Raw genomic sequence first — 10,487 nt, forward strand, 5'->3', positions numbered from 1 at the left:
CAGAGGAAGTCGTGCCCATTTCTGGAAGTGGAAGCGGCGGCCTGGGCGGGGAGTGGAAATGGCTCCAAAGGAGCTGGCGCCCAGGCTGAAGGTCTTCCGGGTGCCCGACTCCAACCTCCGGGGAATGGGACTCCGACTCCGTGTTGACCCTGACCCCGTCCTTGGGACTTTAGGCGCGCTCAGCGATGCCCCCTGGTGCCCAGTCTGGGGTCTGTGACGACGCTGCCTTAGATTTTCCCGAGATCTGCCCAGTGGTTCAGGAATCCCCCAGTGTGGGGTCAGCAGTGCGCCCTGTTTACAGAATTGTGGGGGCCTGTTCCTGATGTCTCCCAGTGCCAAATTGTAGGATGCTCCGTATGCCTGCAGACAGCCAACGGGTCTGTGCATGATCCTCCCCATCCGCCCCCTGTGCCTCCTTGGCCCGCCATGCTCCCCTCTCCCCAGAGCCTCTGGGTACAGTTGCAGAGGCTGTGCACGGCACAAGACTCCATATTTAAGTGACTACCGCAAACGTCTTGGGCACCTGCATTTACATGTTTATGATGATGGTTTCCCAGCAGATGGAGGTCAAGTGCCTGGGGGAAGGGGAACTTCTTTTGTCCAAAAGCACCAGATGGGCTAGAGCAGCTGTGGTCCCCATTCCTCTGGTGCCCTCAGGTTTATGAACAGCTCCTGCCCGAGGACCTGCCCCACTGTCCCCATGTCTGACCTCTGGATGATTGTACAGGCTCCCTGACTTTCTGGTGTGCACTTCTGTCCTCAGACTCAACCCCAGGAAGCCGCACCACCTCAGCCAGCAGATTCCAGGGCCCACACCATTCCTCGCTGAGCTGCCAGCCCTGGCGCTGCTGCTGCCTTTCACAGAGCCTCTGTGTGTTCCCACCACAACACTCCCCAGGCCAGCTCCCCTCCATGGACATTCACAGGGACCCCCATCACACACCCACTTCTTTCCTGTCCTTGGTCTTCTTCACCCTCCCTCCTTTCATCCCTCCCTCCCTTCTTTCCTTCTCTCGTTCAGCAAAGATTTGTGAGTACCTACTATGTGCCTGGCCCTCCCTAAAAGGAAAATCTGAGCACATCTCTCCCCTGCTCCGGGCCCTCAGAATGTATCCCAGTCCCCTAGGACCTGAACCCTGCGCCTTCCACCCCTGTGCCGAGTACCTAGGATGTGCAGTCCCAGCATGGAAATATAATGATGCTTAGTCAGTGATTATTGGCGCAATAAGCCGTAGAGCAGCGGTTTTGTTGAGAGCCAGACCACCTGTGTTTGAACCTCAGCTTTGCCATTCTGTGGCTTGTGACCCTAAGCAAAGTATTTAACTTCTCTGTGCTTCAGGGTCCTCATCTCTAAGCTGGAGCCGTAACAGTACCCACCTCACACAGCTGTTCTGAGGAAAGAATATTCTAGGAAGAGGGAACAGCATGTGCAAGAATTAGGAGGTGAGGGACCCTACAACCTCTTCAGGGACCTGTAAGCTGCTGGGTTTGACTGGAAGGACGGGGAAGTGATAAGGTCAGTGATGGGGTTGGACGGGTGAGGGACCCCGCTCTCAAGGCAGTAGGGTAAAGGGATCTGGGAGTAAAGGGATCTCTCTGGCTGCCATGTGCACGTGGTAGTGATGAGATGAGACTGGAGGCCAGGAGACCAGAGGGGAGGCCAGGAGCAGCCGTGGGGAGAGGTGGAGGACTGATAAGCTGTGAATGAGGAGGAGCCTAGGACGAGACCTCAGCTCTAGCTAGGAGACTGGGGGACGGTGGGCCAGGCCTGCGGTTGACACCAAGGCCAGAGAGGGACATGGTGTGTCAAAGCATCCACATGGCTTGGCCCTGGGAATGGAGCTCAGTTGAGAGGGCCAGGGGCAGGAGCAGGCATGAAGGACGGAGGTGAGGATAGTTTCCCTTGGCTGCACCGGGAAACCTGGCTCCTGCCCAACTCAGGCTGGGTGGGGAGAGGGTGGTCCCTGAGCAGAAGCGTCCACCTCCTTCCCCTGCCCTACAGGATGTCCTGTGTTTACTGAGGTGGCCTTGGCCAGAACCGGGACACTGGTGCCAACTTCTAAACTCAACTTCCCATGGCCACACCCTCTCGGGTGAGGGAAAGCCAGAGACACAGAGAAAGAAATAGAGACAGATGATGAGACACAGAGCTCAGGAACGAAAACAGAGACAAAGGGAGGAACAGAGACACAGAGGAGCACAGAGAGACATACCAGTTATGACAACGCACTAAACTAGGGAAAGGAGCTTCCTTCACCTGCTCAAGGGCAGCTCCCAGCTCCCAGCTCCCAGCTCACTTAACGGCAAAAGACTGGATGCTTGGTACCTGCGATGGGAACAAGCAAGGGTATCTGCCCTCTGAGGCCCAGAGAGAAACAGGAGAGCAGGCAGCAGACTCCCTGGTCTGTCTGACCCTGAGCAGACAGGGTGGATTTTCTTCCCGACTCCAGTCTGGCCAGTAGTCAGACTCCACCCTCAACTACTTAAAACTTAAAACTCAGCTCTGACTTTGCCCCTCCTGTAGGTACCCAGGGCTCTCAGAACAGAGTTCAGCCCCTCCTCATGACCCTGATGACCTCTCCTCACTTTCCCTCACACTCGCCAATTTCTCAGAGGAGCTCTGCACACATGCTGTTCCCTCCACCTGAAACCCACTCTCATTTGTCTACCACTCACAGCTTTGCATGAATCCCTATGTGTCCTTGTCGGGGCTGACCAGCAGCTGCTCAACGACGGATGAACAGATTAGTCAGACACAGTTTGACTGTGCAAGAGAGGGTTGAGGGGCCCTGGCTTTAGTAGCCAGAGCCCCCTCTTTTGCCTGCCTCGTTAGGCCTTTATTGGAATTTTATCTTTAGATACAATCAGTAGGATGAGTAATCTTGGGAGGACACGTGTTTACCCTGTCCTTAGGCAGGGGCATCCAGGGATTAAGCATAAGGATTCCAGTAAACACCTGGGGGTCTGCATATGCACAGGCTTGTTTGGAAAGGCCAAAGAATAATTAGGGGCGTCGCCTTCGACACTTCCCTAAGTCGGAATTCTGATAAACTGGGCAGGTGGCCTTCCACACACTTCCTTTTATCAGAATGTCCTCCTTACAACTTTCCAACCAAGTCTCTTGTGCTCCCCAACATATCCTTCAGGTGCCAGTTCGAATGTCACTTCCTCCAGGAAGCCCTCCCTGATCATTCTGATAGTACCAAAATGCCAGGCCCCTCATATAGACCTAGATCCGTCTTTCATATCACTTGGGTCGGTGTGTAATAATAGACTCATCCTGTTAATCACTTTTTTTAACGTCTGCCCCTTTCAACTGTGAGTTCTGTGAGGGCAATCACTGTCACTACTGTGTCCCCAGCACGGCCTGGCCCAGGGATAGATACAGAGAAGGTGTCTGCTAGGAGCCGGTAAAGGTATGAATGAGACGGAGGTGCTAAAGAAGGGGCATGCTTGGTCCTGGGGCGCAGCTACTGGTATGAACAAGGACACAGTTCTCAGCTCTTGGACATTTCCTATGTGTTGAGCTCTCTTTGGATTCGGCTCCTTCTGCCCATAAAACTGTTCCCTTCCCTCTTCTCTAGTCTAGTTCCTATCAGTCATTCAGTCTCAGCTCACACGTCCCTTCCTCAGGACGCCTTCCCCGCCCTCCCTTCCTCCGCTGGCGCAGGCACCTTTCCTGGGCTCCCCCGTCAAGGCCCTGATTGGCCTTTCTGCCTGCGAGTCTCCATCACAACCCTGGCCATTTTGGGTCTGTCCCCTGTTGGGCTGTGAACTCTGTGAAGTCGGGCCCGGGTTATCTTGGTCATATGGTGTCCACAGCAGCATTCAGCGGGGGCTGGGCACAGGACCAGGTGCTCACTGACTGCTGATGTCGGATAAAGGGCTGCTCCCTTCTCCCCTCTGGTGCTTTGCCCGTATTTGTACCTCCACCTGAAGCCCCTTCCCCACCTTTTTACCTGGCTCCCTTGTCTCAGCCCTTCAGCTTGACTTTAGATGTCTCCTCCTCCAGGAATCCTTTCCTGAGTCTGCCCCCACCCCTGGAGTAAATGTAGGTGTGTCAGTGTCTCATTGCAATGGTTGAGGGTCTCCTCAGGCCCATCAGCAGCCCTGACCACACTGTCCCTTCCACCCCTCCTGGGCGGAGGGTTCTGGCTGGGTTTCGGCCACACCCCAACCCTTGCTGGCTGCCAGGCCTGGAAGGTTTTTCCCAGAGCTCAGCACATTCCTGCCTTCTCCGGTGGCTGAGAGTGGGCAGGGGACATTTTGGAGAGAAGAGAGGAGGCCCCGAGCATTCTGGGATCTTGCCAACCTGTTCTATGGGGTCCTGCCAACCTGGTCCCTATGCCCTGATATGCAGTGTAGTCAAGGGGACAGTTCCTCAGAGGGCCCCCTGTGCTGGGGTGAGGGTTGAGGCTCACAAAGGGCCTGGTGGCCTCGCCTGGCTGCACAATGGGGCAGAAGCTGCTGATGTGCACTTTGGGGGTAATCCCCAGGCTCATAGCAGCTCCAGCCTCAGGCCTGGGCTCAGAGAGCTGTGAGCATCCGAGGCAGCAGCCAGGAGGGTTCGAAGGGCATGTGGGGGTACTTGTGCTTCCTATGCCGCCCCCCAGGGCCTGGTGAGTCAGGGCAGGCTGGGGGCCGGAGGCCAGGGTATCAGGGTGAGGCCTTGGTTGGGAGTTGGTCAGGTCTGTATTCAAATTCTAGTGCTACCGACTACCTGCTGTGGGTGGTCATGGGCGTCACCCTCTCAGAGCCTGTTTGTTATATGGGGGGACAGAACAGTGTTGCAGCATCTTTGGGGTCCAGCAGAAATGGAGCTGGACCCCAGACCAGCCACTCCTGGCTGTATAGCTAAAAAGTGGGTATAATTTACCCACCTTGCACCCTTGATTCCAGGAGCAGGGCACAGTATTTAGCACAAGATAGGTGTGCCCCCCAAATGGCAGCTCCATTAAGCAGAGTAGTGGGACTCCCCTGTGCCTGGTCTCACTAGGCCAAAAGCCCACTGATAAGGCTAGCTGTCCCCCTGATTTGTATGGATAAGAATGCAAAATATTTATAAGTAGCATTCATTCTATGCCAGATTCTTTAAAAGGTTTTTAGCCTCTTTTAACTCATCTAATCCTCACAACAAACCCATGAGGGTGAGCACTTTTACTATCTGTTTAAGAAATGGAGGCCCAGAGAGATGCTGTTACTTGCTGAACGTCACATAGCCAGGCGGTGGCTGAGCTGGGAGAGGGAGTGGAAGTTTATTTTAGGGGGAGCCAGGGGGGCCAGGCTTGTTTCTGAAAGCCAGGAACCCATGCTGGTGGGGTGCTCAGTCTCCAAGGGGCTGTAGCTGTGCAAATCCCAAGAGCAGGGGCTCATGGTGGCAGTCTCGCCCCAGGCAAGGGAGCACGGCTGCCTTGTGGCTCCCCACCCCCAGGCAAGTGAATGTAGCTGGGAGGGGGGGATGTTTGTTTCCCCACCCTCACCCCTGGTGATGTCATGCCTGGGCAGCCAATGGCTGGGGTCTCCCCCTTCTTCCCTCCCCATTCCTTTTCCCCCCCAGCCTGGTGCTGGGGCTGAGCAGACGAGGGACAGGAGCTGCTCTGGAGGTGTCTGGAGGCCCAGTGGTAAGAGATCAGCCAGCCAGTTCCCTTCCTGGCCAGGCTACTAAGCCTCGGGAATGGGACCCAGGGTCCTGGGAGGTGCTGGGAGGGCGCCTGGGGCTCAGGAAGCAGCGTGTTGTAGGAGTTGAAGGTACAGACTTTGAAGCCAGACCCTGGCTTCCAATCCCAACGTTCCTCTCTTTCTGGCTGTGCAGCCTCGGACAAGACACTTCACCCTTTGTGCCTCCACTTTACTTCTCTAAAAGGGGCTGCTGAAGGCCACCTCACAGGGCTGACGGGGAGATAAGTTGCTGCTTGTAGGGCAAGAATGTCTGGGATAGGGCAGCAGTTTGGTCCCTGGAAGAGTGTGCTGGAGGCAGCGCTCACCTGGTGTGAGGTCATGCCCGAACTGGACTTTGTTCCTCATCCAAAGTTCCCCTTTGGTAGGAAAGAGTGCGGAGCCACCGGTGGGCAAAGGCTGGATATGAGATACTTTGAGAAGCACAGCCCGGACTCTCACTTGCTGTCAGAGACTAGTTTACATGACTGAGCACCTACTATATCCTAAGCACCTGCAATTATCTTACCAATTTTCTTTTTATATATATATAATTTTTTAATTGATTTTTTACAGAGAGGAAGGGAGAGGGATAGAGAGTTAGAAACATCCATGAGAGAGAAACATCGGTCAGCTGCCTCCTGCACACCCCCTACTGGGGATGTGCCCGCAACCAAGGTACATGCCCTTGACCGGAATCGAACCTGGGACCCTTCAGTCTGCAGGCCGACGCTCTAGCCACTGAGCCAAACTGGTCAGGGCTAGCTTACCAATTTTCAAAACCATTCTTATTGGCTGCATTTGACAGCTGAGAAAATCGAGGCCCTGAGAGGTGAAATACCGTGCCCCAGTGTTCCAACCTGAGAAGTGCGGGAGCAGGGATTGACCCAGGCAGCCGCAGGTCATGCCTCCCCTCAGCCTCACTAGATGGCCTCAGGTTTTGTCTAGGGCAGGGGTGGGCAAACTTTTTGACTCGAGGGCCACAATGGGTTCTTAAACTGGACCAGAGGGCCGGAACAAAAGCATGGATGGAGTGTTTGTGTGAACTAATATAAATTCAAAGTAAACATCATTACATAAAAGGGTACGGTCTTTTTTTTTTTTTAGTTTTATTCATTTCAAACAGGCCGGATCCGGCCCGCGGGCCGTAGTTTGCCCACGGCAGGTCTAGGGTCCTGGATGGGTCAGGTCAATATCCCCATCCCATTATCGAGGGCACCAGATGGCTGGTAGCTAGGGAAGCTGAGGCTCCGAGTGGGGAGAATGAGGTTGTCGCCAGCCATAGGGATAAGAGGGTGCACAGGGCAAAGCTGGAGGAGTCCTCAGCAGGCCCAGCTCAGCTAAAGGGCCCAGTGCCTCTCACCCCAGCCACTCTGAAGGGCATGAGTGGCATTTTAAATGACCATCTAGCTGTACCTTTTCCAGGGAGGTGTTGTGAGAATTTAATGATCCAGGGACGGATCTTTGCACATGGTACGTTCTCTAGAAATGGGGACTCGGAGTTCTGGAAGCTTAGGAATGTTCCAGGATCGCACCAGAGGGCCTGCTCAAGAAGTGGCTGCTGGCACCAGGAGGGTCCTGCCTTGCCTTGATTCACCATGGGAGCCCCATTAGATCTTCCTCTAGGGAACCTAAGCCAGGGATGCCCCAAGGAACCTCCCCACCCCTCCTTCCCTTGCCTAGTAGGATGGGCAGAGCTGGGAACAGAGTGCCCTGGGTGGGGTGGGCTTCCTTCCGGGGGCTGGGTACGTGGCTCAGGAAGGGCACAGTTGGGGCTAAATATAACCTGGGCTGGCGGCTGTCCTGGGCAGGGATGAAGGAGTAGGGTACTCTCGTGCCCCCACCCCTGCTGAGCTTCCTGTGCCAGCCTCTGGGTGTGACCTCGATGCCCTGCCTGAAGCAGGGAGCTTGTGGTCCAGGAGATCCTTTCCTCCGTCTCCACTACTTCCTACAAGGACCAGGCTTCTCCCACCCCAGACTCAGGATGCTACACTGCGTCAGGGACTCGGAGTTAGCTTCTGAGACCTGGGTTCAAGTCCCGACTCTGTCACGGTGATGTCCTCTCAGCCCTCATTTACTCATCAGTAAAATGGGGTACCATGAGGCCTTGTCTATAAAGTGCCTGCCCAGCTCGGTTGGCACCACAGAGGTCCCTCTAAAAGTGCCTGTTTCTGGCACCTTCACAACCCCCACTTCCTGCCCCTGCCCTGACCAGCCCTGCTCCTGCCCCAGCTGTTTTGCTCCTTGGGCCTCCTCCAGTGCTCAGGGCCACCAATGCTAGTTAAGGTGCAGGGTTTGGGGTGAAGGGCACACATGCTAGCTGTGTGACCCCAGACCGGTCACTTACCCTCTCTGAGCCTGTTTCCAATCCTAAAACAGCCACCACATCCAGGGTGATTACAAGGTCTATGGGTGTCAACACAGGGCCCAGTTTAGAGGAAATGGCCAGATGGAAGCCAGCCCTGTTTGGAGGGGCTTGGGGCTCAGGGGAGAGTCCAGGAAAGGACACGGAGACCCAGACCCCTAACAGAGCCAGAGAGGATCCCTCGGACTTGGTGGGGGGGCAGCCAATGGAGTGGGCATAGCTGGAACATTGAGGGGGTCCCTGTGTCCTCCCTCCTGGCCACTGGTGGGCTATGAAGGGCCATTGTGCAGCTGGGGGTGGGTGGGCAGGGGCGGAATGTGACTGGGCACAGAAGATGGGCCATTGTTTGAGGGAATGTGCCGCGTGAGGCCTGACCTTTCCCTTGGGAGTGGGGGTTGGCGTGTTGGCATGCCAGGTGGGGGCTGGGGAGACAAGACCAGAGCTGGGGGGAGACAAGGGAAACATAATATCCACTCCCCTTCCCCCAGAAGGGCTTCAGGGGACGCTACATACTAATCCAGCTCTGCCTCCTTCTCCCTGTGCTGTGTGACCAGAGCAAGGTTCTTGGGCTGAGGGGCTAGGGCTTTCCGTGAGGTGGACAGTAGTCTTAGCACAGGACTGGCAACGAGTGAGCACTCAGTACCCACTAGTTATTATCAGAATAAGGGGCTGGAGCTTTCAGACAAGTTCAAGTCTGTGATGAGGGCAAGTGGCTCCCCTCCTCCCAGGCTCAGGTATCGTCTTCGTAATGGGCTCAGTAAGGGTACTGAACTCCTAAGGGTGTGCTGAGGTCCACAGGCAATAACCCCCGTGGAACATCTGACACAAGATCAGTGCCACCGGAAATTCTTAGCAATAACAGCAAGTGCTCATGAAGTGGCTTCCATGTGCCTGACGCTTTATATTTAGTAACTCATTTGACTCTCCCAACAGCCCTGCAAGGGAGGTGCTCTCAATCATGCCATTTTATAGATGAGAAAACTGAGGCACAGAGAGGTGAGGTGACTTACCCACGGGGAGTACATGGGACGGTTATAATTATTTTATAGTGCATTTGGCCCCCTTGGCCCGTTGAGGTTTTTGCCTCAGGGACTCTGCTGTCAGAAAGGCCTAGGAGTTAGTTCTGGCTTTACTGTTTCCCGGCCAACTGTGTCATCCTGGGTAAAGGGCTTCTGAGGCGCAGGTCTCCACCTGTGCTATGGAGATAAAGTATTGACAGAGTGAAGGACGGGCCAGGCACTCAGGAAGCAATCCGAGGGGTTAGCTGACAGGAATGCTCATGTTTTTCTTCTTAGAGCCCGGGACCCGGGAAGCCCAAGGAGGTGACGCTGAGGTGAGCACTGGCTGGTGCACATGCCCCTCCCTGCCCCTCCACGGCCTGCCTGCAGTTTCATGCCTTTGTCTCTCCTTGGCAGGCAGCAAGACCTCAGAGAGAGGGTGCGAGTCCCACAGACGACTGTGCAGCACGCCAGGCTGGGCTCCTGTTAGGAGGGGGTGCCTGTGCCCAGGCGGCGGTGAGAGGACAGCTGGGGGGCCCTCCTCCCCTTGATACCACCTTGACCTCCCCCCCTCTAAGCCCAGCCTCTTCTCCTCATCCTCCCCTGGCCTCAAACCTCCATCTCTGTCCCCCGCAGGCTCAGAGGCAGCTGCTCCATGCAGAACTGAAGCTGGTCCTGCAGAAGAAGGGAGAGAGGGAGCAGGAGCCTGGGGCCCAGGTGACTCCTAGCAGCGCCATGGAGGTCAGGAGCCGGAGTGCTGAGGTGAGTGCCCATACGTCCTCCAAGGGGCGCTTGTGGGGCCTGGGTGGAGGGCACAGACTAGGGCAGCAAGGAAACACTTCCAGACGTCTCTGTGCCTCCGTCTCCCTATCCATGAAATGGAAATAGTAACGGGGCCTATTTTATGGGTCACTGTGAGGAAAAAATATTAACATATGTAAAGTGTTTAGCACAGAACCTGGCCCAGACTAAGATTCAAAGCAGCTAATTGATTGGAGCAGAATGGAATTATACTAATCATGAGCTAAAGAAAATGTAGCAGAAACCCTTCATCGAAAGTGGCAGGATGGTGCAAGGGTTGAGGACACAGGGTTTGGACATATGAGTTTATTTTTTTTAATGAATATATATTTTTATTGATTTCAGAGAGGAAGGGAGAGGGAGAGACAGAAACATCAATGATGAATCATTGATCGGCTGCCTCTTGCACACTCCCTACTGGGGATCAAGCCCGCAACCCGGGCATGTGCCCCTGACCGGAATTGAACCTGGGACCCTTCAGTCCATAGGCCTACACTCTATCCACTGAGCCAAACCGGACAGGGCTGGACCATGAGTTTAAATTCCAACCCTACCACTTCAGTTGTGCAGCCCTGAACAGGTGACCTGATCTCTCTAACCCTCAGTTTTCACATTCGTGAAATGGGGCATGGTCCCCCCACTCTGAGGCTGTTGAGGACTCTCATACC

General features: G+C 55.1%; 1 protein-coding gene across 1 annotated transcript; it reads left to right on the forward strand.

Moving 5' to 3' along the window:
* The first annotated feature begins 58 nt into the window (after positions 1–58).
* On the forward strand, positions 59–10,172 carry LOC102239508. Its single transcript, XM_014541696.1, has 5 exons — positions 59–202; positions 5,558–5,621; positions 9,316–9,353; positions 9,436–9,534; positions 9,655–10,172. Exons 1-5 carry the CDS (start codon positions 59–61, stop codon positions 9,904–9,906), a joined length of 597 nt encoding a protein of 198 aa, XP_014397182.1. The 3' UTR covers positions 9,907–10,172.
* The last annotated feature ends 315 nt before the right edge of the window (positions 10,173–10,487 follow it).

Source organism: Myotis brandtii, unplaced genomic scaffold (assembly GCF_000412655.1).
Source record: "Myotis brandtii unplaced genomic scaffold, ASM41265v1 scaffold277, whole genome shotgun sequence".
Classification (NCBI taxonomy): domain Eukaryota; kingdom Metazoa; phylum Chordata; class Mammalia; order Chiroptera; family Vespertilionidae; genus Myotis; species Myotis brandtii.